The 26,104-nt window shown below is 41.6% G+C and overlaps 2 protein-coding genes across 3 annotated transcripts; both read left to right on the top strand.

Annotated features, from left to right (window-relative positions):
• Window positions 1-1,755: 1,755 nt before the first annotated feature.
• Window positions 1,756-7,819, top strand: SMIM8 (small integral membrane protein 8). The gene is made up of 3 exons (XM_010987718.3): window positions 1,756-1,819; window positions 4,919-5,070; window positions 6,772-7,819. The coding sequence occupies exons 2-3, from the start codon at window positions 4,936-4,938 to the stop codon at window positions 6,928-6,930; spliced, it is 294 nt and encodes a 97-aa protein (XP_010986020.1). The 5' UTR covers window positions 1,756-1,819; window positions 4,919-4,935; the 3' UTR covers window positions 6,931-7,819.
• Window positions 6,848-26,104, top strand: C6H6orf163 (chromosome 6 C6orf163 homolog). 2 transcript variants are annotated; one of them, XM_064486876.1, is made up of 5 exons: window positions 6,848-6,988; window positions 13,432-13,526; window positions 15,109-15,216; window positions 19,806-20,008; window positions 25,607-26,104. In XM_064486876.1, exons 1-5 carry the CDS (start codon window positions 6,949-6,951, stop codon window positions 26,034-26,036), a joined length of 876 nt encoding a protein of 291 aa, XP_064342946.1. In that variant the 5' UTR covers window positions 6,848-6,948; the 3' UTR covers window positions 26,037-26,104. The 2 variants fall into 2 exon arrangements, with proteins under 2 accessions (XP_064342946.1, XP_031311875.1); XM_031456015.2 differs by lacking the exon at window positions 6,848-6,988 and adding an exon at window positions 9,532-10,171.

Genomic DNA, 26,104 nt, shown 5'->3' with positions numbered 1-26,104 from the left:
GCTCTCAGTTGTTCTGTGTTTACTACACAGCCTTCCCACCCCCACCCACTCTTGGAGAGACTTTTGTGTCTGATATGTAGGCCTTTTGGCTGATTTTGTGGGCAACTTCCCCGCAACCCAGCTTTAATGGTGGAATTGACACACAACATTGTGGAAGTTTAAGGTGTACAAGTGTTGATCTGATACACTTATATATTGCAAAATGATTACCATCATAGCATTAGCTAACACTTGCATCACATCACATGATTACTATTTATTTTCTCTGTTAAGAACATTTAAGATTTGCTCTCTTAGCAACTTTCAAGTACACAGTACGGTATTATTAACTCTCATTACTACGGTTACATCCCCAGAACTTACTCATCTTATAACCCGAAGCTTGCACTCTTTGACCAACATCTCCACATTTCCTCTACCCGCTGTCAACCCCTGGTAATCACCATTCTACTCTTCGTTTCTTTGTGTTTCTCTTTTTTAGATTCCACATATAGGTGAGATCATACAGTATTTGTCTTTTCTGGTCTGACTTACTTCACTTAGCATAATGCTCTCAAGGTCCGTCATGTCATCGAAAATGACCTCCTTTTGCATGGCTGAATAGTATATTTATATATGTATATCACGTCTTCTTTATCCATTTAACCATTGAAATACACTTAGGTTGTTTCCATACTTCAGCTATTGTAAAAATGCTGTAATGAACATTATAGGGTACGGGTATCTTTTTGGGACAGTGATTTCACAAACTTTAGCTATATATCCAAAAGTGGGATTGCTGTATCATATGGTAGTTCTATTTTTAATTTCTTGGGGAACCTCCATACAGTTTTCCATAGTGGCCGCACCAATCTACATACCCACCAACTGTGCATGAGGGTTCTCTTTTCTGCACATCCTTGCCAACACTTGTTATCTTGTCTTTTAGATGATAAACATTCTAACAGGTGTGAGGTAATATCTCATTGTGCTTTTGATTTGCATTTTCCTAATGATTAATGATGTCAAACACCTTTTCACACTACAGATTTTTAATTAAAATTTAACTTATTTGTCAGAAGACTGCTTTCTAATACTAGATGTCAATGAACTTTTAAAAATTAAACATCAAATTAAAATTAATTTGTCTTGAGAGAACCAGTTTTAAATTCAAAATCCATTTGCCAAAGCTTTACATAAATCCATGCCAAAATCTGGACACCTGATATTCTGTTTCATTTATTTTAACACAACCTGTATTCCAACAAACTTCAATGTCAGCAAAGTATGCAAACCGGCATCCGTATCTATTCTTATTGCAACCGTAGCCACACAAATCTTGCACATGGAATCTCAAGGCACTAATAGAGTGGCAGAGCATTAACCGTACATCTGACTGTGCCCCTAAAATGGGGCTAGGAGGAGACCAGGTCCAAGCTTTCTTTAGCAAATCAGAAAGCTTCCCTCTTCCACAAAATACATTTATGTAGTTTGAGGTGATGTCTCCTTTCATTTATAGAAAACACACATACGAAACTGGAAAGTAATCTGAACCTAGGAGGCTGAAAATTCAAGGTAAAAAAAAAAGGAGGAAACCAATCACCCCCGCCCCGCTCCTTGTAAACTCCAGCTGGCCAATCCCGCAGGCAGGCAGAAGGGACTGGGAAGTGGAGGAGCGGCGCTGGCCGGGTCCCCGCTGCCTCCGCGCGTCTGCGCCGCGGTCTCCGGGCTGTAGGGGCCGCTGTGGCGCAGAGCCGGCGGGCGCGCTGAGCCGCTCTCTCCTGCTGGAGGAGACGAGGCGGAGCGCCGCGAAGGCGGAGAGAAGGTGACCCCGCGGCGGGTGAGTGGCCGAACAGGGGTGGCGGGGCCGTGGGCCTGCGGGTGGGGACAGGGCGGCTGCCCCACCGCGCGCTTGACTCTTGCCTTGGCGGGCCCGGTTGCCCAAATGCGCCGAACTCGGCGGTGTTCTCTCGGGCCCGAGTCCTGCCACTCTGTGGGCGCCCCGAGCCAGGGCACGGAGGCCTCTGACCCCACGGGGCGCCTTTCCCGCCCCTTGCATCCCAGAGCCTGGTCCTGCCCCATCTATGGGCACCTCCACCCCCAAGAACCCTCCCGTCTCCTGGACGGTTTTTTGGTATCCCATCTCACCAAACTCCTACTTAGGGGAAAATGGTTTTGTAATTGTTTTCACCTGAGATGCCTCTTTCCTTTTTAGCTGTTAACGGACTTGTGTTCCCCCTGCAACACAATGTCTGGAACTTAATTGCGTGCAGTTTCTTTTTTCTGGAGGCTTTTAAAAATCTGTCTGTAAGTAAGCTGTGGGGCAGGTAGCACAATATGGGGAGGGGAGGAGAGCGGACCCAAATAATTCCTTCCAGCCCTCAGATAGTCTGCAACCTCCATTGTCAAATCCTTTCTCCTTTGTTTAGGTACAATACATTCAAGAGATGGAAAGGTACTTTAATAGCTTTTTTTTTTCTTTTTAACATTAAAAACAACAAATGCAGTGGGGAAGGTATAGCTCAAGTGGTGGAGTGCATGCTTAGCATGCAGGAAGTCCTGGGTTCAATCCCCAGTAACTCCTCTAAAAAATAAATAAACGTAATTACACCCCTCAAAATAAATAAAACAACAAATGCAGAATTCATTTTTAAAATTTAAATGATAACAGTTGTATGTTTCTTAAAGCTTGTAATAATTTATATGCCTTATTGATTTAGGAGTAGGGTAGGTTGGAGAGGTGGACTAGGGGCAGGCTGGAAATTGAGAGACCTGGATTAGCTCACTCTCCCATCAGCAAAAACAGACTCTTTGGGTTTAGATTTTTTTGTTTAAAAAAGGAGATTGGCCTCGATGGTGAAGATGACCACCTGAGGAGAATTCAGGAGGGAGAAAAATAGGAAATAGTCTGTGCTCTGGATTCTGGCCCTAGGTAGTTAAGACGCATATCTAAAGAATCATTTCAGTGAGCCCAGACTCTTGCATCTTTCCATACGTGGAAAAGCGCAAAAATAAGTAACTTGAGATGTCTGTTTTTTTGCGATTAGCAGTAATCTTTTGATGCTCAACTAACTACATTTTTTCCCCCAGCAAAAAGTCCTTTATATTCTGGCTCCTTATTTACCTCTTCAGAGCAGTTCCTCGGAGTTGTCTGAGAGGCTGTCTTCCAGGGTGTAGTTCTTAGTAAGGTCCCCAAATAAAATTTACCTCACAACGTTTAGGTTGTGCGTGTTTCTTCAGTCAACAGTTTCAAGAAGTTTGTGCAACATATGGGCATATGAATGGACTGCTGATTCAGCAGAAAACTTTGGATTTTTTTTTTTTTTGGCCAACCTTAGGCATGATAAGTTTCAAACAAGTGTATGCCTGCTGAACAAATTTTAGGCATATTATGGAATTGTTTCAGAAGTTGTCAGTAGTGAAAAAAAAATCACTGTTCCAGCACAGAAAATTAGTGACTTGAATATAGTTGAAATTACAAACAAAAAAGAACAATTCTAGTTACAGCTTGAATGATGTTTTAAATGCTGATGAAATAAGTATTTTACCAGTTGTTACTTCATATACTTTGTGTCCAGGGTAGACTTTGTAAAGGAGGTAAACAGAGATTGACTACTGCTCTGTTGTGCTGTGATGCATGCTTGGAGGGAAAAGATGAGAACGTTGTCATTGGCAAGTCTGCTGACCCCCAGGGCTTCAGAAACCCTCATTTGCTCCCCTGTGATTATGAAGCCAATACACATACCCAGAGGAGGCGAGGTTATTTAATGAAGGGCTGAGAATGGTTGGCCAGGGGATGGAAGGAGTGAAATGCAGTATCCTCTCCCTGAGGGACAGCTGCTCTGCCCACAACACACTCCTGTGCTCAGATAGTGCATATGCTGAGTTTTTCCCATTGAACATTTAGTCTTTTTCAAAAACTTGAAAAAAACTAAACTGATTTTCTCCATAAGAAATAGTGTTACAAAAATAATTGCTTTTATAAAGACTATGTAAAATGGAAGACTTAAAGAATACTTGAATGAACAAAGCCCCAAAGAGTGTTTAAATGTGAGTGTTTGACCTTATCGTACCATAGGGTTCAGCATTTCCCCTGAAGAATTTTATTGTCAATTTCAGCCTTTCTTTGGAAGATTTCTTTCCCCACCTGCTCTCTTCCAACCTTCCCCTCTCTCACACCCCTCCCTAGGAATATGCTTTTGTCTAATAATATCTAGAAGAGAAAAATATTCATAAAATGTTGATACTGCAGCTGGGAGGACCAGAAGCCAAAGACATACTTGGATAGGATAGATTTAGAGTAATTAAGAGAAAGAAGGATATTAGGATTAAGGAGGTAGCAGAGCACTTGTTCCCAGAGTGGCCGACAGGCAAGAGGGGAGTGAGGACAGACAGCTGCTGCCCCTTCCTGCCTGGTTCCAGTGCTGAGGGGGCGGCGGCGGAGTGGGAAGGGGAGGTGAGACAGGAGTGGATCTGTAGGAGAAATTGAGCAAAGGAACGCTCGCACTTCTCTCAGATGGGTGTCCTGGCGGGGCTGTTGGAAGGTGAGGATGGAAAGAATGGAAGGAAATAAAAGTGTGACTAACCCTCTGGCCACTCCCACCCACAGTACCCTCTGCATAGAACAAGACGCATTGTGACTCAGACCAAAAAAACAAGTGTTCCAGGCTCTGGGCGCAGTAGGAAAGCAACATTTGGGTACCTCACTAGCTTGTTCTAAGAGATGAAAAGTAAAAATAACCATTTCCCCCAACAAAACTTAAAGCGCCACTTAGAAGGTTTGTGTTATACAAAGTAATAAAATAATTGACAGTTTCTTTTGGTGTATATCTGGACTGGAATTTTAAAAAGGAATGAATACAGGATTTTTTAAAAACCGTTATCCAAAAAAAAAAATAATAATCTTGAAGGGAAAAAGAGTCTCTTATTTTATTTTTAGGTACTAAATAAATCAAGATGTCTTCGGCACCTGAGCCTCCAGCCTTTAAAAAGGAGACACCCAAGGAGAAAGACTTTGGAAACCCAGGGCTCAGAGGGGTCCGCACCACAACTTTATTTCGAGCTGTGAATCCAGAGCTCTTTATTAAACCTGTAAGAAATACATCCAGGATAAGAATTTATGTGTAATTTAACTAGGCTGTCAGAAATCTTATTTTCCTGTATCATTGGATTTTATAATGGAAACTTTATGTTAACTAAAAGACCTCTTTGTGAATAAAAGGCAGGTGGAAAGAAAATCTTTTATATATATTTTTTAATTGTTGTATTATTTAATTGTTTTATTTTGGTGGGGGTGGGGGAGATAATTAGGTTTATTTATTTTTAGAGGAGGTGCTGGGGATTGAACCCAGGACCTCGCGCATGCTAAGCACACACTCTACCATTTGAGCTATATCCTCCCCCAAGGAAAATCTTAAATACTGTTTAACTAAATATACATGTAAAACTAATTATTTTGAGAGCATTTGAGAATTTTAATGGAAAATGGTTGGATTTTAATGGATCAGCTTCTCAAATACCTGTTTAAAATTTTATTTTAATAGCTGCATTAATTTTAATGAAATTTTTATCATTTCCTCATGTGCTATTGAGTAAACAGGACCTTCCATTGAAACAAAACAATGAAAATCTGAGCATTCTTACAGTCTACAATTCCAGGCTTTATTAATATTTTAACCTATGGGATATTGCAAACATTTCTTGCAAAATTTCAAAACATGCTTTTGTACACTGTTAGGGAGTTACCGATATTTTTGGAGCAAATTATTGAGTATATTTGACTTGACATATTTTATTTTTAAATAAATGTAAATCAAATCAAATCATTATAAAATGTACTTAAATATAATGATTAGAATTTTAGTAACATAGTTGCCAGTATAAACTATTTGTAAGTTAAATAGTTCAATTTAACAATCAAATCATTAAATCAAGGTAGAATGTTTTAAAAACTTTGAACTAATGTGTTCTTTCAATTGCCAAATACATTTCAGGAATTGCAGATTTAAACTGCTCTGTGTTTGTGGCCTTTCTCAGGTGTCCATCCAAGTGAAAAAATTTGACCTTTATTTTTTTGATGATTAAGATCTGAAATAATAGTAATACAACAGGTATGGTGACAGAAGCAAAAAGAAAAAACAGACAAACTTAAAAAGCTTTAAAAAAAAATATTCAAAGCTACATCACTGTACCTCTTAGGGTCTTGGATTTTTCAGCAGCAAATCAAGGTTATCATAACAGCATATCTGTTGTAATCACTAAATTTCTTGAATAGAGTAAGTTCCCAGAGAAGAGTGTATCCGTTTTGCTGTACCTTTTTATGACACAAAAGGCTTTCTGCTAATTATCTGTAACTCAGGTGAGAATAGCATGTATACTTCGTTCCTCACTTCCTAATAAAATTAACTAATTTAAGATTTGCAAATGGGAACCTTGGGTCCAGAGAAATTAAGCAACTTTTCCACATCACACAGATAGCACTGAAAACTGAGCGCTGGACCAATTTCCAGGCCTCTAGTTCCCCCTGTGCTTCTCCCAGGCTCCCCTTCCTGAAGGTGAAGGTGGGAGATGTCCTGGCTGTGGAGAGGAGGGGCAAGAGTCTTGTACGGTCTTTATCAGGAGTCGAATTAATTGAATAGAAAACTGAGTAAATTATTATAAATGAAAATATTGCCATAGGAATGCCAGTGTGGTAATAAAGACATGGCAGATGAACAGGGAACCAAGACAGATACTTGAGTCTCCTCAAATGATTAGTCTTAATGAGGCCTTATCATTTGTTTTCTTTGACAGAACAAACCCGTAATGGCTTTTGGGTTGATAACCCTTTCCCTTTGCGTGGCGTATATTGGTTATCTACATGCAACACAAGAGAATAAGAAGGACCTCTATGAAGCTGTTGACAGTGAGGGGCACAGTTACATGAGGAGGAGAACGTCTAAGTGGGATTAGCAGTGCTGGTGACTGCGGATGGAGCTGCATGGCAGGGCTCTGAAATCTTCCACTCAAGGTTATGCCCGCACAAAAGCATGTTTCTTGTTCCGGGATTTGCTAGTAAGGGAGCAGGGTGGCACTTACAGCCGGACCTCTGGAGTGAGTGTTGTCCTATAGTCGTTACCTCGTTCTTTTTCCACAGAAAGAGCTTCACAATATTTTCTTTTATTAAATCCTCTTATAAAAGTGCCAGGAGAATGGAAGTCATTTTCATGAATTAAATTTGCATAGTATTTTAAGGGGAATTGTGCATTTACAACTGTCTTGAGGGTTTTAGTTTGTTTTGCTATTTGCAAAGACTATTCATTTTACACCTGGCATGGGACCTATATTTGAAGAAGAAATAATGGTAAATTATTGTAAAGCCTTCATTTAAAAGCAAATCGTTTTTACAGGGTCACAAATCATATATATAGTTTGATTTTTCATTTCAGCTAATTTTGGCCCAGAATTTTATTACAATTGAAGAGATGCTGATACTCCCACACACCTGTTAAAGATTAAATGAGCGAATAACCTAAAGTAATTGGAGCTTTTCTTTTTTTTTTTTTTAAGTATGTTATACTGAGGCTTGATGTTTTTATTTGACTACAACTAAATGTTATCTATTTTGGTTTTTGTAAATTAATGTTAAAGTGATATTATAAACATAAGACCAAGAGTTCTTGTAGTTATTTAAAAACTAGAACTACTCAGATAAGAAAAGAAGGTCTCCTTACTGTCCTGGGTTTACCTCATGTAATTTAACTCTTCCTGATGAGGGTTCTAGACCTGTTTCACTTCTAGATATTTGCCCCATTCTCCAAATCATTGGAATTAGAGTTCAGTAATAAATCTCACCTTTGAAGTTTTGTTTCATATATTTTTAACAAGTAATAATAATTGTACAGGCAGAGTTTATCATGATGTAAGTTTTTAATTTCTAGTGCTTTATGGTGGTTTTGCAAGAAACATGAAAATGTAATTATGTCTGATTTGTAGATATAAGAGCTTAGCTAACTGAGTTATCTACATGCAACTAAATTAAATCTTTACTACTGAACCATAAATTTCTTTGCTATGTTTCTCTATATAGTGCACTTCATATAGTTTAAAATGCACTCAGGTGGTATAAAATGCCTTTTAAAATATTATCTTTTGCTGTTGGCTGTTACAGAACTAGAATTCTTCTGTTTTCAACTTGTGCATTTAATGTCACATTGTCATCCTTAGAGTCCTACTAGTCAACAAAATAAGTTGCTATTTGGTGGGGGTAGATTTTAGGGGAACTATCAGAGACTATTGCAGCAAAGAAGGGCAGCAGGAACTGGACAGAGGGCAGCCTTAAGCCACGTGAACACGTGTGACTGGTCCAGGGTAGCAGAAGATTCAGCAGGGCACCCAGCTGTGAAAAATTGCACAGGGGAAGAATCACATTGAATTTTAGAAACAGGTAACCTGACTGTGATACTGTTTATGAGGTGGTTACAAATCACATAGCACAGTCTTCCTGTGTGCAGTGTCACCGGCTGCCTGGCTGTGTGCTGTCTAAAGGAAAAGGCCACTGACAGAGTCAGTTGTCTAAGAAGGGGGTGCTCAGGGCGGGATACTGACAGCATTTTTGGAATCTGGGTTTAAGGGGTAGAAGGAGTGTCTTTCAATGCAAGAATCTGGCTGAAATTGGGCAAATTTAGTAACGTAGTCGATGAGGTCTTGAAGCAAGTTTTGATAAGCAAACTATTGATAAGCAGCAAGTGACCTCTGCCCAGGGAAGTAATCTTTTCTCATAGAAGAGCTATTTTTCTAGAGGAGAAAGCAGGTCAGTAGATAAGTTGGTTTTCAAGAATTTCTTGATGTAAACAGTGAATTTATTTATTGTTATATAGCCTTACCTTCTGTAGGATAACCCACCTATCCCAGGCACCAAGAGGGTTCTTGAGATTTAAAATGGTTCAGGACTTCCCATTTTAAAGCAGGGACAACAAATGAGTTAACTGTGATTTTAAAAACAAAGCTTTGTAATTTTGAGTGTTAGCTTAATGAAAGTAATTTTTCCTTTAAGATACTGTGATATTTCCCAGTTTTATTGCCATGGCACAAAAGCATCACACATATAGATAACTTGAAAAAAATTAAACTCCCTCTTTTCCTGGCCTAAAGGAAATCAATCTGTTAAATAAACCATTTAAAAGAAAGTGTAGTAGGCTGAATAACACTACTCTCTCCCCACACCACCTGGAGACACTTGGCTCCTGATCCCTAGAGCCTGGGAATGTGTTACATTTGATGGCAAGAGGGACTTGAGAGATGTGATAAAGTGATGAATTTTGAGATGGGGAGATTATCCTTTATCTGGGAGAGCCTCATATAATCACAAAGGTCCTTATAAGAGGGTGACAGATGATCAGAGGAAGAAGTGATGTCACCATGAGTGGGAGAAAGGCAACATTGATGGGAGCCCATGGACCAAGGAATGTGAGCAGCCTCTGGAAGCTGGAAAAGGCAAGGAAACAGATTCTCCCCTGAAACCTCCAGAAGGTACCAGTGCTGCATACACCTTAATTTTAGCCCGGTAAGACTCATTTTGGACTTCTGACCTCTCGAACTCCAAGAGAATGAACTTGTATTGTTTTAAATCACTGACTGTGTGGTCATTTGTTAAAGCAGCAATAGGAAACTAATACAGCAAGTGTCTGGGAAATGAACAGCTGTACCATGCTCCCTCTTGTTATTTCTGGTTGCTTTTATGAGCAAAGCTTATCTTGCCTAGCAACAGTTGCTAAGTAAGTTAACAGTGTAATCTAGAGTCTGGGAGGGAGCACCTGCTCAGATCTTCCCAAACCCAGTGCCCACACCTCATATGGCAGAGGCTTTCGGTACCGCTCTCTGATGTTAGGCATGTAACCACTCCCTCGTCATGGAGAATCACTTCATCCTTGTCAGCCTCTAGCATTGTCCTAAAACCTTGAACCTCTTCCAGCTTTCTTAAACTTCTAGCTTTTCTTCAAACTCCTTTTTCTGTTCTTAAGAGTGTTTTAACTGTACATAGTAAAAGATACTTCAAATCTAATTATGATCAGAACTCCGAATTACACAAGCTTTGTTTGCTGTGCTGTTTGTAATAAAATAATTCCACCAGCCCCTTTTGGGGAAACCTTCAAACGGATCCATGAATATAAGCCATTTAAGACACGCTTTTACACTCACAAAGATATACTGGGTAAGTGACTTTGCTGTTTCCCTTTGTTCTAAATTTTCATAGCTTTGTATGTCTTTCTTCCTGTTAGATAGACTTTTATTGGCTCTCCTGATTAAAGCTGCCTGTCCTGCAGGGGTGCCTGTTTGACATGAGAAGGATATGGGTTGAAATCTGGCTTTTCTTACTACTTATGTGCCCTGGACAGGATACTTAGCCTCTTTGCATATGAGTTTCCTTATATGTCAATAAGGATGTTAATACTTATCTTGCAGGTATGTTATGAGGCTTTAATGAAATATTTGTCCCTAGTCTAAAGCCTGGCACATAATAATAACTGGGAGTTGTTTTTGCCCTTGCCCATACACATGGGAGAGGAAATATCTCTAAGTAACACCTTAATAAATGGTTGAAAGAAACTATAGTCTTTATTAGTAGCTGGTGACATGAAAGTAGATAGATACAGATGACATGAGAATAGGTACTATTAGTGCACTTCTAATAAGCAGATCAAGTTGTGATTACACATTTCCTTCTCTCCTCATTCCTGTCAGATATTTTCAGTGTGACTTTAAGCCTTAGAAGTGTTTTCTAAGGACTTTCAAAATGCTTCTCTGATCCTTTCTTCCTCTGCTGTGTTAAATGAGTGGTGATTAAATTTCACTTCTGATCTTTGAAAACATAAGAAGCTAGAGAGTAGAGAACTTTAGTTTTGGAAAAACTAAAATGCAGAGGAGATCAAATTGGGATCTTCCCTTAAAAATATCAGTACCAAAGCTGATTACTGATTTTTAACTTTGAATAGATGCTCAGTATGACTTATTCATTATAACCTCTAAATGAACTTTTTACACCCAGAACAACGGATCTCAATTTTTAGATATACTTCTATCGATTGATTCCTTATGCCTTCTAGGATATCTGAATCCAAACATTAAGTGTGTAAATTAAAGCATATTGTATAAATGCTAACGAGTTTTGCGTAGGGCAATAGTTCTCAACCCAGCAGTGTCCTACAGAGCTTTTAAATCCACAGTCTCATTGGATGTAATACTAATCTAACGCAGACCCACTAAATTAGAATGTTCACAATCAGGCCTCAGCACATGTGTGTGTGTTTTAATTTTTAAATATTTTAAAACGTATTTTAATAGATTTTTATTTGGAAATAGATGAAGGCTGACAAATTTTAAAAATAGAGTTCCCAGGTACCCCTCATCCAGCTTCTCTCATTGACGTCTTACATGACGCTGGTGCATTGTCAAAACCAGGAGACTGGGGTTGGAACAATACTATTAATTCAGGTGCAGACCTTACATGTACTTTTTCTCCTTGGTGTATAGTTTTATGAAATGTATCACATATGTGGATTCAGGTAACTATCACCCACAACCAGAACATAGAAATGTTTCTTCACTATAAAGAAGTTGCCTCATGTTACCTCTTAACGCCCCATAACTCGAAACTCTACTCGGTTCTCCATCACTGTAATTGTAGCCCTTTAAGAATGTCATAGAAATAGAATCCGACAGATGTAACGCTTTGAAACTGTCTTTTTTCACTCGGCATACTACCCTTGAGATCCATCTGTGGTGTTCTTTGTATGCATAGTTTGTTCCTTTTTCAGCGTGTGCATTTTTAGAAAGCTGTGCAGGGATCCTGCTGTACAATCAGGGTTGAGCACAACTAGTATAAAGTAGTGGGACTTCAGTATAAAAAAAAGGTAATAGCAGCCTACACTTGTATCACGTCTTTACGAAGCACAACACGTTGATGGTCCCTGCTTCGTCACATTTCTTCCCAGATCTTTCATAATTATGCCCACACAACTCAGCCTGTGCAATACGTGTCCACCCCTCTCATGGTATTCACTGCCTTATGTTTTTAGACTCATTGATAATCTAGTAGCAAAGACTCTCAGTGGCACCAAGCGTGGACTTTCAGTTGCAGGTGACAAGAACACCACTCAGACTAGATTGTATAAAAGGGAATTTCTCGATCCTTTTAACAGAGAAACCCCAGGGGGACCTGGCACCAGGGCTGTAAATCTGTCCACACCCGCTCTCTTAGTGAGCTGGCTTAATCCTTTACTACTGCGGCCAGGCTTGCTCCAGCAGCTGAGAAAGGAGTAGAAGTAGCTTCCAACAACTCTAATCACCTAACACCTCCAGCTTAGAGACCTTAGAGGAAGAAGAGCCATGTTCTCCTTACAGCCATCTCTAAAATCCTCCAGCATGTGCCCAATCCTGGGTCATTTAATGGGGCCTGGAGGATGGAGATAATGTGCTGGACCAAGCAGGTTGGCTGTTGCAATTGGCAGTCCCAGAGGAGGTGAGAGAGAGTTCTTGAGGAAGATGGGTCCTGTTCCCAGAGGGGCAGAAAAGGTGTTGGTCAAACATGTATGTCCCCAGTGTCTTATCTGTGTTTATTACCAAGTGAGGCACCACGAGAGATGTACTACAGTTTGAGATGTGATTTGTAATTTTAATTTTAGGAAGTTGGTCATCAAGACCTAATCACACAGTTAATAATTCAGTGCATCTAAGATGTGAGCAATGAATGGAGCAAAGACTAATTACTGTCATAGTTTGAATTGGAGATAAAGATCACGGTGTGTGTGATGTCAGCACTCAGAGCCGCCTCTCACAATCCACTCCGGCAGGAGAAGTTGGAGAAAGGCCTGGGCCCAGCTTAGTGAGCTCAGTCCAGCTCTGTCCCCAGCTCTCTGATAGCATGTGGTCTTTGAACCTCCTCAGGCTTTTATTTTCTTGCTTGGGTGGAGAGGATAATATGAGGATATTATTAGCTGGAAATTAAATGATATCATTGCTAAAGAAGTGCTAAACTCCTGCCTCTTAACTCACTCCACAACTGAAGCAGCTAACTCCATGAAGACCTACACACTAAAGAGACACACAGCTTATTAAAGAAAGCATTCTGCTGCTGCCTTCCTGGTGGTGGTTAACACCAGCACCAAGAGTGGAGCAGGGAGAGAGGAGCTGGACTCACCACTCTGTGGGTACAGTATGTACTCCTTTCTGCCACTTTACTCCCCCAGCTGCCTCCATGTGGACCGGAGGTGATGAATCCGGGCCTAACAGTGCCATGAGTTCCTTCCTAACCATTAGGGAAAAGCCTACCCCTCTGCCTGAATCTTTTAAGATTGACATCTCCTAAAGAGTATATCTCAGATGACTCCAATAAAAAAAACCTCAATAACAGTGAAAAGGAAAGCCAAGAAACAGTCTGTGGATATTTATCATTTGTTTTCTTCAAATACACAGATATCGGGACAGATATCCTGAATAAGGAAGAGCAGTTTCAGGAGGCTGTGCTCAAAGAACGTATTGCAAAAGCAGAAGCTGAAATATGGGCTCAGGTAAAAGAGGTTGGAAGTCGACCTAAATGCATCTTTCCAATTTTTTGACTTCAGAGTTGTCAGAAATGGTCAAGTCAGGCAGAACTGACTTTGAATGCTGGCTCTCTGTGGGACCCTGGGAAAGTTCTTCAATTCTGTTGTCTTGGCTTCTTCAAATGTAAAACAGAAACAGTAATACTCACGCTATGGAATTGTTGAGAGGGTTTGATGAAATAACATGCCCACATAGAGCACGTGCTTAAGATGAAGCAGGCATTGTCAGGAGCTTACTTCTGTTTCTTTTTCTTTTCTTTCTTTCTTTTTCTTTTTTTTTTTTGGTTTGTTTATTTGTTTTGAGGGAGGATGTAATTAGGTTTATCTATTTATCTATTTCAATGGAGGCACTGGGGATTGAACCCAGGACTTTGTGCATGCTAGTTATGCACTTTGCCACTGAGCTATACCCTCCCCGCTATGAGCTTCCTTCTAAATTGCCCCTATGTGTGGATGACTCCTGTGCCTTTATTCTCATTGGATTAAAACTTTTCTAAGAAGACATTCTTGTTAATTGTTTATTATTGCTTCATATTTAACATGTAGACCATCCATTTGTGCAGTGTGTAGTACCCTTAACTGCCTGTTGTCCCCAAATGCTGCATCATAGCTGACTCCTTTTCACCCTCTCTCCCTGCTCCCCTTTACTGCAAAGTCCTTTACGCCTGGTCCACATGACTACTGAGGGCCATAAGGCAATTCGAGTGTGTTGGGGCTCATGGTCAGATCCCAGACACTGAAGAGAAGCAGGATCTTCATCCTCCAACCCCTATTTCCTCCAGCCGGAGGGAGAACACCATACATGACTTCCTAAAGAGAATCAGCGTCCCCTGAGAGCAGGGCAAGCCACAGCGCTTAAACATTATTTCTCGGTCTCTCTATAAAATAGACACCATAGCAAAGAGTGTTGGAATTATCTGGTATTAGTCCCAGCAAGAGCTTGGTATGAAAGTACTTTGAAGGTACAAAATGCTCCAAGGCAAAGGGTAATACGTATAAAATCTTAGTAGTCATTTCTCCTTATCAATAATAATAAAATGGAAATTGATTGTGAACTGTTACTTATGTACCCTAATACAATGGAATGCTTTTGTGAATAATCTGCCACTTAAGTATATCGAATGCTTTCTCTTCAAATAAGATAATGAAACGTCTTTCTGAAGACATGGTACAGGGGATCTGGGATGGTACTAAGCCTCCCTTCGCAGCAATTTCTAGCTTTGGCATTTTTCCACTTCTCTGTATTTTCCAGATTTTCTGCAATTAGCATACATTACTTTCATAGTCAATCAAGCAAGAAATAAAGTGCCAAAGAAAAAGACAACCCAGCAGCCTACAGTAAAGCTCTCATTAGCAATTCCTGAAACAGTGATATTAGTCAAGGCTTGGGCTGAGTTACAGCATCTCTGGCCGAGGCAGCCAGTTTGCAAAGGGAGGTTTGAGATGGAATGGAGCCAGTAATCAGGGGATCCACAGTGGTTGTTCATTTTCATTAAACATAAAAAACTTGACATATTAATAAATAAATGGACTCCTCTTTCTTTCCAAGGCTGATGAACGCCAAAGACAAGCAGTGAAGAAAGCCCTCAAAGAAGCAAAGGACATGTACAAAATGAGAATTCAGGTCCTGGAAGAAGAACATCAAAAAGATTTACAGGTTTTTATAGTGGCTTGTTCGTTGTCTTTTTAGACGTGCTTATGATAGTAGAAAGCTCTGGCAGGGGAATGGGAGAAGAAGACAATCATACTTAAAAGTCTAGGTGGGTGTTTTATGGAGGTGGGTTGGGAGGTCTGTGATTTTCATGGAAGAGATGCTGGACTCCATGGTGGCAGTGATACATGGATGCAGGAGAATCCCTTTGACATGATGAACCCAAATCTTTATGAGGTTCCAAGGCACAAAGGAGCCACCTGTACCTGGCGGACCCCACATCTCCTGCCACTGGCTCTTCCCTCTTCTCACCACCCTTCTGGGTCCTCGAACCTGTCCGCACCATACTCTTTCATGCCTTGGGGACTTTGCTGGAATGTTCTTCCTGCATGTCATTAGACATCAAACATCTCTGGTCAAGGGAAGCCTTACCCAACAGCCCTGCCCCCATGCCCTGTCCTTGTCACCTCATCCTCTTTCCTGGCAGTCACCACCCATCACTGGGATCAGTAAATAGACTGGAGGATGACTCATTATATCTGATGGCCACATGCCTGCAGCCTCCAAGAGACGTGTCTGTCTTGCTACCACCCTTGTCCCAGTGCCAGTACGGTGCCTTGAGTTCGTAACTGCAAAAGCAGAGGCTGAACAGAGGAAGCAGGCTCCTCTCTCCCTTCTTCTGGGCTCTCTGATTGTATCCTTTTTCCTAAATTTCCTAAACAGTGCTGAGAGGGACCCCCGAGCTGTTTCTCAAGTATTTCCTGCAGGACCAGAGGTCATCAAATGAGGGGAACATTTTCTAACCTGTAACCTGTTTAAGTACATGGCTCTAGGTAATTAGCAAAATTAGGCCAGGCAGAGGCCCAGGCCTTTGCACAACTGAGTTCAAAATCTCCTCAAAGGAAAAAGATGCAGAACTCTTCACGTGTGGGCCTTGGGAGGGACAGGACAAGACACAGTGCCGGCGTGATGATTCATGGGCAGAAGCTGGAGGGAAAGTGGCAGACGTCTGACCCCATGTTTGGCCTCATTTAATAAGAACATAACTAACAAACAGTTCAGGGACCACAGGCCCATCTGTCCCTTGTTTCAGCCATGAGCACCTGCCATTTCTCAGATCTGTACTAGATGAGATTAAAGGGACTGTCCTTGTCCTCGGAAAACTTGCTGGCAGGAAAGGGAGTCCACCCCAGGGCTCCTACAGGATGGTGGGGCCCTCCCTGCTTGGCTCCAGTGACCATGGTCCCTGAGGGCGGCTGTGGTGTCCCACTGCCCGTCCCTGCTTTCAGTTCCAGATGTGAGGGACATTTACAGCACATTGGACAGGCCTGCCAGTCAGCTAGCAGGTACCAGAATGGCCATTCTGGTTCTTGAATAGTAAAATATTTCTCTATTGGTTCATAAATAACCACTCCCTAAGCCCCCGAACACCTTCGTCACCCTGGACCTCCCCCAACCCAGCACTTTGAAGGGTCATCCGTTTCCATTGGTGTGGGGCTCTGGGACCCTGACCAAAGCTTCAGCCAGAGGTGACACAGTTTGAATGTCACTCCTGTTATTAGCATGTAGTGATACAAGGACAACTTAGATATGATGCCCGTTTCAAGGATGTCACATCCTAGTCTTATTTTAAGTAATTTGACTTACCTCATATAGTCTTTGGGTACAATTGGTGCACGTAGTGTTAAAATAAAAGTCCTAAGAAAATTTAAAGGGGAAAAGTTAGAGAGAAAAGTCTCAGAAACTTTTTCTATGTAGTGGAGTGATTTGTCAAAGATTTGTCAAAGAGGGATGCGTAGGGTTATTTCAGCTGTAGGGTACCAGGACATAGACATGAGTAGTTCCTCAAGGGGTGTCTTGAACCTCCTACCTTAGCATCTACTTAGCTGCAGGTTCCTGGGCCCCACCTGACCTACAGAATCAATGGCAGTGTTTGTAACCAGCAGCCCATGTGATTCTTACACCTGTTAAAATTTGAGATTATAGAGAGCAAAAAGCCAAGTTCTTCTAGAACCAAATAGCATTACACTCTGATACATAGATATCACTAGGCATGGCTCTCCTGTGATGTTAAGAATTTGGGGTAAGTCTCAGGTACTTGCTGTTAAATAAAGTTACAAGGTCTCATCCAGTGGAGAGCTAGTATTTTGAAAAGGTGCTCATATTTTCTTGTTCAAATACGGTAATATAAATAGTAAATGATAAAATGGAATCTAAGGGAAAACTAGAGTAGGAGGTACAATGAAGTCAGATGTGAATCTAAAACTTAAAAATATATGTATACCACAAGGTCCTGTGCAGTTATCATTAGTTGGGCCCTGAGCTTTCTGGCAGTCAGCACAGTAAGGAAAATGCCACGAATCACCACGTCCATAAGGTCAAAACAAATCAGGCACTCAGATGGCCCAGACCTTCCTGCATCTGAGACCTGAGGGAAGCTTCTCCTGAGGGAGACGTTGTGTAGTAAATGCCTATCAAACATCCACACAGTACACACGATGGATTTCCTGAGGCTATCTCTCATTTCAAACTAGGGGCTGATTCACTCAAAATGCATTTCAGTTAAAGTAATTTAACTGGAAGACTTTCCATTGAAGAAGAAAACTGCCAAACAGTAGGTCGTTGAATGATTTCTGTAGCTTTAAATATGTGTTGGACATACTATGTGAGGCAGTAAAGTGATTTCGGTTTTATGGAATCATTACATAAAAGAGGGATTGGGTTTAAGTCTCTGAATCCTAGTTCAGCTGCCAGTCAAATTAAAAGGGCTGGGCTGTCATTTTAAAAATCTGTGATTCAAATAGAAATGTATTATGATAATACTTCATCTATCTAGGGCTCAACCATGTGGCAATCTCAGTTGCTGAAAATGTACTTGAAATAATCTGTAAGAAGTTAAAATACCCACTGAGAAGTTAAGTAACAGCCTCTGACTACAAGATAGGGACTCTGGCTTATTACCCATAGCAGACCCTCTCCTTTCCCCAGTCAGTGATGGTCTCCGGGAGACGGGGAGCAGGTGGGAAGCCGTGAGTCAGGGAAAGAGGGAGGAACCTCACCATACTGTCTTGTAAGATTGTATGGGGTTTCTGGAATGAAAATAAACTGATGGATCTCTGGAAAGACCCTCGCATCACAGCCAGCAATGAAGTGAGAAGCTGGCAGGCGAGAATCCTGCTTTCAGTTCCTGGATCTTTTTTTTTTTTTAATTTTGTTTTATTGCAGTTATAGTTGATTTACAATATTGTGTTAGTTTCAAGCATGTAGCAAAGTGATATATATGTATATTATATGAAATACATATGAAAAATATATATGTTCTTTTTCAGATTCTTCTCTATTATAGTTTATTACAAGCTATTGAATATAGTTCCCTATGCCATTCTTCCTCCATGTGAAATAACTTAGTTTCTTTGTATTCTCCCATTATTTCTAAAATAGAGATACAAATTTACCTTTACATGAGAGTTCTGAAACTCCTGGACGGCATTAATCGCTCCTCCTTTCTGGCACGTGTTTCTGTGGCAGGATTAGGTTGTTGGTCTCCTCCGCTAGGCAGTGGATCCGAAGACAGGGATTCTAGCCTCTTCCTGCTTGTAGCGCTGGTCCGAGCACTGTGCCTGCAAGCCGAGCTGTCAGTGGGCATTTCCAAGGATGCAGGGTATTTTTTGTGAGCCTGTTTCCCTCAAGTCCTGGTTTGACAAGTGCCACCTCTCTTTACTTGGCTGAAGCCTCCACAGGTCCTTATATCCTGGAGTGGTGGAGCCCTGTTCCTGTTGCCTCTGGAAATAAGGAAGGGCCCCTCAACGTGAATGAGCTGGAATGGTCAAGAATGACAGTGGGGACTGGCAGGCAGGCTCCTGTGACTGCAGTCCTGTGCTGCCCGAGCCTCAGGCCCCCTCCTACCCAGGAGACTCTCATGAGGCATAGCCATTATTTTGGCCATCTTCCAGGACTGATTTCCTAAAGCAGCACCATTTTATGTATTTCCAATCACAGATATAATAGAACACTCAAAAATATTTGGGCAATCAAGAAAAAAATACCTGTAACCTAATTCCTTTTCTTCTTGCACATTCCTTTCCAGTAGTATCTGTACTCATACTTAGGCTAGATTGTCTCTGGCTTACCTAGCATCGTCATAAATGAAACCTTTCCATACAGTGTACACTCTTCTTCTTTTTCTTTTCAATAGTCATATAGTATTCCATATTACAGATTTCCATTCCAGTTTTTTTCACATTTTTTTTTGTATTCCTTTACTTTTAAAAAATTAATTTTTTATTGAATGCAGGGTTCTTTAAATTCTATAGTGCTTTACTATTTTCAGAAGTTTCACACACATGATTTCATACGATCCCATAACTCTTTTCCACCCATCTTGTCCCTCTCCCTCCCCTCTCCCCACCAGTAACCCTTCAGGTTTGATCTCTAGATCTGTGAGTCTGCTTTTTTTACACACTCTTTTCAAATCATCAGGCTTAACCAGTGTACCTTCCATCGGGTAGGTTAATTACGACTTGAGTAACCTTTTAGTGTGCTTTTTCAAACCCTCAGAGCTGTAACATCTAAACCTAGTTTGCCTGTTGCTGTAGAAAATGGCAGCTAAGACCAAGATCGAGTTACATCAGAACATGGAGGACGAGCTGCAGCGGGAACACTTGGCTGCCGAGCAGCGCATGGTGCACAGGATCCAGCGGGTCATGATGGAATGCCACTGCGAGAAGGTCCAGGCCGTGCAGGAGGCCCGGGCGGAGGAGAGGCGGGCGGCCCAGGAGGAGATCCAGGCCCAGAGAAGGTACTCGAGGCAGCATGTCTGCAAAGCAGCATCTCTCTCTGTCCAGGTCACCCTGGGGAAAGGCGTAAGATCGAGGCACATAGGTGGATATTTCTCAGTTTTTGTGTTTTTGCATTTTTATTATGGCATATATTAAACATAGAAAACCATATGCAATATGTTGTAGAATGTGTGTATGTGTGTGTGTTTAAAAAAAATAATACTACTAATACTCAAGGATCTCCCAGCCCTCTGAAAGGACAGAAAATTGCTAACCCTTCTGATACGCTGTGTTCATCCTCAATCACAATTCTTTCCTCTTTCTTCTCTCAAGTAATAACTGTTGTCCTCAAAATTGTGTTTTACTCTGTCTCCAGCTTTAGGTGAGGAGAGGAATAAAGAAATATTTTTCCACACACACATAAAAGTTAATCTCCACATGCCGTAACCCATATCGTACACTATTGTGGATGTGTTATTTGGGTCTTTTTCTTATTACACAGTCATAATGCTCTAAATGAAGTTGACATATGGAAACATATACAGTACAAATTGCTAAGTCACTGCTTCCTACCCACTCCCTGCATCTGGAAGACAATCACTTTATTTTTATTATTATTTTTTTAATGGAGGTACTCAGGATTGAACCCAAGACCTCGTGCATGCTAAGTACATGCTGTACCACTGAGCTGTACCCTCCCCCACCAATCACTTTAAATAATGGGGTCTATATCCTTCCATGCCCTGTTGATGTGTTTACAGCCTTATATATGTGCATAATCATAAATAATTTTTACATAAATTGGATCATATTTATATGTGTGTGGGTGAAAAATACCAACCATTTTATATGTGTAATGAACATTTGATGGAATTGGCTAGTTTTAACAGGATGGCAGTCAGGACCCTAGTGATTATCAGGACCAGGAGAAAACCTCAGCTGCCAGTTATGAAGTGAGTGACCTGCCCAAGCTCAGGGAGCTGCTGCAGCAGAGCCCAGACTGAAACCTCTGTGTTGAGCGTCCTGGTCTAGGTCTTGTCTCTTGCTTTGCTGCCTGAGTTAACAAGCAAATCTATTGGTATATAGTTAACAGATAAACTCATCCTCGTCAGAGCTGTTTAGAACAGGGCCAAAGGTAAAATCCTGTAGGAGGTGCGGGTAAATAGGAGTGGGGCCATTTCGGTGGTACCTCCCTTCTTGCACAGGCTGTCAGTCATTGTTGAGGTCAAGGAGAAGGTTCAAGAAGGCAGTAACTCCCTAGTGAGTTGTGGTCCAAAGCAGTACAAGGTGGGACTCCCTCTCCCTCTGCTCCCTACCCTTTGTCTGCAGGAGCTCTGTCCTGAAGGAACCTCTGGGCCCACACACACCTGCAGCCTCCTGCCCCCTCCTTCGCTCTTTTGCTTTTTTCCCCCTTGGGCCCTTCCCTCCATGAGGTTCCAGTTGGAAGATTTTCGGTGGCCACCTTTCACTGAACTGGTTGACTTAAGATTAGGGGGATGCCATGCCTGTTGTTTGAGTTTATCCAACTAGAATGTCCATTTTGTTCATTGTTGTGTCCCTAGTGCCTGGAAGAGAGCCTGGCCCGTGGTAGGCGATCTTTAAATATTTATCAAAGGTTCAAATTTGTTCCAGTCAGCTGAAACCACGCTGCAGCACACCAGATCTCATTTCTAGACATTGCTAGATTTGAGTACTCTTTAGAGCCTTTGCAGAAACTAATATATGGAGAAGGGCCACTGTTTAGAATTCCACTGTTGATCTCTTATTTGGCTATGAACTTTCACTCAAGACTTAAGAATTCAGAACACTGACGTATTATGACACATTTGTTAAATGCTCAGAAAACTTTTTTTGTAGATTGAGGTGATTAAATTCTAAACAGGTTATCTAGGAGACCTTGTACTCTTAAAGTTAAAAAAGAAATGAATTCTTTGCCTGGAAAGGTTCTAAGTGTTTTCTAGCCCAAGGCAGAGGCGTAAGTGGAGTGGGTGCTCAGGAGTTGGTGGTCGTGGCTGTAATTCCTGATGACAGTGACCCTGTATTCAACACCAGCACATGCAAGGCCCTTTGTGTGCTTCCCATTGAGTCCTCACATTGCTTCCTAGGGGATTCAGTCATCCTCCATAGCTTCAGATGAACACTCTGAGTCATAGAGAGAGACTAAGCAACCTGCCCCAAGTTCATGGGGAGAGGAGGTCACAGACCATGTGAACCTTGGTCTGTATGATGCCAAAGCTTGTGACCTTCCATTGTGCTATCCAGTACCCTCTGTGGATGTGGTCCTGAGCTCGAGCACAGAAGAATAAGGCTCTTTTCTCAATGTTATGTGAAGTAACTGAAGCAGGGCAGTCCATGTGAGCAAGGCTAGATGGGTTTGTGCAAAGAACACATGGGGGCTGGAGGAGTTCTCAGTCCTGGGAGGATCAAGCTAAGAGTGTGTGGACTGTGTGGTGAGGTGGGTGTCTTGGAGGAAGTTGGTGTTGGGTTAGATCTTAGAGAGAAGGGTGGAGGTCCCATTTGGGAAAGACTGAAAAGAGTGGGAACAGCATGAGCAAACACATGGAGGGGGAAGGTAGGAGTAGAATGAGGCGGAGCCTGGGGAAGTTGGGTGTGTTAATACCCCTGAGATAAAAATCTGCCGCTGAAGGTTGGCTCCTGGGGATGCTCCCCCCGACCTGTATGACGCCTGCAGCCCCAGCTCAGGGTATCACTGATCCTCCTCCTGTGACCAGGTGCAGTAGGTTCCCAGTGTCTCAGGTAGAACATCAGGATATATTTTCCTTATAAACAAAATGGCTTTAGCTGGTTAAAATAGTGCTAAGTATCCTGTAGTTTGAGTGAAAAACAGATTTGCTCACCAGGCAAACGATTGACTGTGTCCAACGTTGCTCCGAACATTTGATGAATTTGGGGACAGATCCCTTCATAATTTAGGAATCACCCCTGGAGAAATGAAGTGATGATTTTTACTGAACCAACACTGGGGCAGATAACTGGGGAAAATTGGAAAGGACACTCCGAAAAATACCAGATCCTTTTAGCAAGAAGAGATTTTGATAGTAAGGAGTTTCAAGGGGGCTGTCATGGAGGGTGGGAACTGGTCATTCAAGGTACACTTTGTTTGGCAGATGTACCTGAGATCAGCTCCGGTGGGGCCTCCTAGTCAGCCCCCCAGATGGACACCTCTGTGTGGGTCCAGAGAAAGCCAGGCCGCCCTGGAAGGCAGCCCCCACCTGCTGGTGACAGAGCTGTGACTCTAGAGGAGTGTCGCTTCCTCTTTGGGGATTTGGGGCTGCCTCAAGGAAGCTCCTTCCAATTCTTTCTGATCTAAGCCCTGGGGCTCTGATCAATACCTTAACAGTCTCACCAACAGCCTGAAGGTTTTATAAAACATAGGACTGAATCCTAAGACTGTGTGTAGATGCACCTTGTGAACTCTGTCTATGCCTCTGTTCTCCTGTGATGCAGGCTGAGAATTGGGAAGTTGGTTCTGATTCCTCTTCTTTCTGTAGCCCCTAAATCCTGGCATGTGTGACTTTGTACTGTTTCTTGGATTTATTCCTTTCTCTCCCTCTTCCTATCCCTTTCTCTTTCATCATTTAATTTAGACCCTAATCATTGTATGCTCAGAATATTACAAAATTGTACAAATTGATCTCTCTACTTCACCCAACCAACTCAGATTCAGATATTGTCAGAATAACAGTTCTAAAATGTTATTTTCATTGTGTTGCCCTCCTGATAAAAAATGTCTAGTGATCTCTTACACTATTGAAGCAGGTACTGTTTTCTGTTGAAGGGCAGGCACTCTCCCACTTGCTCAGTTGTGTGACATTGAACAAGAACTAAATCCCTAAGCCTCACTGTCCTCACCTGATACATGGGAATAATAAGAGGTAATAAAAAAGAAATAGTACCAGCTTCAGTGGTGAAAATTAAATGAGATAGACTGCATGTGAAGTGCTTAGCACAGTCCCTAAGACACAGTTCATACTCAGCAAATGTTAACCCTTGTTATTAATAGTGGTTATGGCCTAGCTGGTGGGAAGGGGAATGAGGAAAAGCGGCACAGCAGCTGGGGAGGCTAACGACCGATGGTGTTTACCCCAAGGTTGGGGAGGTTTATCGGATTTGAAAGTCAAGTTCAAAGAACCAGAGACAGTCTTGGAGGACAGGCGTGAGGGCAGGTGGTCAGTCTTGGAAAGACCGTATTAGACTAGGGGGCACAGAAAGAAGGATTCTTATAACCATACATACTTGAATTCCACATTTGTAGGTTTTAAATTCTCAAATCTTTAGAGGCTCTGCTCAAACGAGGTTGTCAGGAGACACCCACCAGGCATGTACCCTGGGGCCACGAGCTTTCGCCAGGGACCCAGACTGCCTTGGGTTGTAGTGCTCTACTTGTTCTGCCATTTTTTCTGATTAAGTGGAGCTGAGCTAGTTACTTAACCTCTCTGAGCCTCAGTTTCCTCATCTGTAAAATTGACCTAATAATAGCACTGCCTCATAAACTTGTTTGAGGAATCATTGAGTTAGTATATGCACGGAATCTCATCAGTCTGCCTGGCGCATGGTGAGAATTTACTATGGTTTGCTGCTGTAAATTATATATAATTATATACATTGTAACAGGTCTGTGAATGCAGTGGTTCTCAAAGGATGGTCCTAGAACCCCTCAGAGTCCCTGAGACTCTTTCAGGGGGTCCCCGAAGTCAAAGCTATTTTCTTAATAATAATAAGATGTTATTTGCCTTTTCACTTTCATTATCTCATGAGTATATAGTGGCATTTTCCAGGGTTTTATGATATGTGATAGATAGCTCAACAGATGGAAACGATACAAAAATCTAGCTTTTTTTCCTGTTAAGCCAGACAGTAAAGAGTTTTGCCAAAAATGTAAAATGATGCCACTTTTCTCACCAAAAGTTTTTTTGATTTAGAAAATATAGTTTTCAGAAAAGGTAAGTTTTTTACATTAACATTGAGTAGATTTATTGATACTTCATGTGACTTTACAAGTGTATTTTAAATGTCCGACTTTTTAGTTTCTAAAACTGTTAGGGTCACTAGAAATAACCCATATAAACAAAAGATCTTTGGGTTTCTTGGTCATTTTAAGAGTGAAAAGTGGTTCTTAGACCAAAAAGTTTGAGACTGCTGCTGTCAGAGTATCGCTCAGGTAGAATCAAGATTAGAGTTAAACTCAGCCTGTGAGTAAGGTTTCCTCCCCTCTGGCCAAAGGTAAGTAGCTGTGTTGATATACAGAAATACTTTCTCTAGGGGTTTGGAACCCTGACCCGATTTCTTCATTTTTTAAGAACTGTACATTCATATTCTTCCGACTCAGATCCCTGAAGTTAGCATCAGACACTAGACCAGTGGCCTCACCCTAGCCCACAGTGGGGAAGTCCATGTGCTACTTCCATGCTCTAGAAAGTGTCTTTTTGATTGTTACCGTCTAATCCAAAAGCTCATCTCTGCCAGCCTGACTCAGACTGGTGACTCATATAAACAACGCAGTCATTTCTCATACGTCTGTGGTGAGAGACAAAGTCTTTTTGTTTTCAGCAGCTAATCCATCTAATATTAATTCAACCCATATGGGTTTTTTGTAGAAAGGCCTTGGAGGAGTTTGTGGATACTGGTGTCACGGTTGTTAAGGATCAGAAGAATGTGAGCCAACTGATAAAGCGGAAAGAGCATGAAATGAATGCCTACTACTGCATGGCTCAGAGGCAGGAGCACGAGGAGGTGCAGGCAGTGCTTCAGGAGGCCGAGAAGACACATCAGGCCGCCCTTGGAAACGTGACGGATAAACTGGTCAGCACGCAGGGGGAGCTGCTGTCCATAGCGAAACAGCTGGGAATTATGACAAATTGGAAAGATTTCCTGGAGGAGGAGTTACAGGAAACGAGGGCAGCATTTCAAAAATACATCAATTATACGTTTCCTAAGCTCTCGCCGGGGCATGCAGATTTCCTTCTGCCCGAAAGAAAGAAAACACCTTCCAGTCTTATTCCTCAGGAGAATGAAACAACTCTTTGACTAGAAGTCTTTGTCTGAAATTTCACTACAAAAGGCATTGTTCTAAAGACTAAATAAATTCACTCAAA

Source organism: Camelus dromedarius, chromosome 6 (assembly GCF_036321535.1).
Source record: "Camelus dromedarius isolate mCamDro1 chromosome 6, mCamDro1.pat, whole genome shotgun sequence".
Lineage (NCBI taxonomy): Eukaryota > Metazoa > Chordata > Mammalia > Artiodactyla > Camelidae > Camelus > Camelus dromedarius.
Note: the sequence above shows the minus strand (reverse complement) of the source record. Positions and strands in the feature narration are given on the sequence as shown.

Excerpts from the sequence above, each read along its gene's own strand:
- SMIM8 (XM_010987718.3), top strand. The coding sequence starts at position 4,936 with ATGTCTTCGGCACCTGAGCCTCCAGCCTTTAAAAAGGAGACACCCAAG. Across the intron at positions 5,071-6,771 it reads CAGAGCTCTTTATTAAACCT|AACAAACCCGTAATGGCTTT; the intron begins GTAAGAAATACA and ends TTTCTTTGACAG.
- C6H6orf163 (XM_031456015.2), top strand. The coding sequence starts at position 10,024 with ATGATCAGAACTCCGAATTACACAAGCTTTGTTTGCTGTGCTGTTTGT. Across the intron at positions 10,172-13,431 it reads CACTCACAAAGATATACTGG|ATATCGGGACAGATATCCTG; the intron begins GTAAGTGACTTT and ends TCAAATACACAG. Across the intron at positions 13,527-15,108 it reads AAGCTGAAATATGGGCTCAG|GCTGATGAACGCCAAAGACA; the intron begins GTAAAAGAGGTT and ends TTTCTTTCCAAG.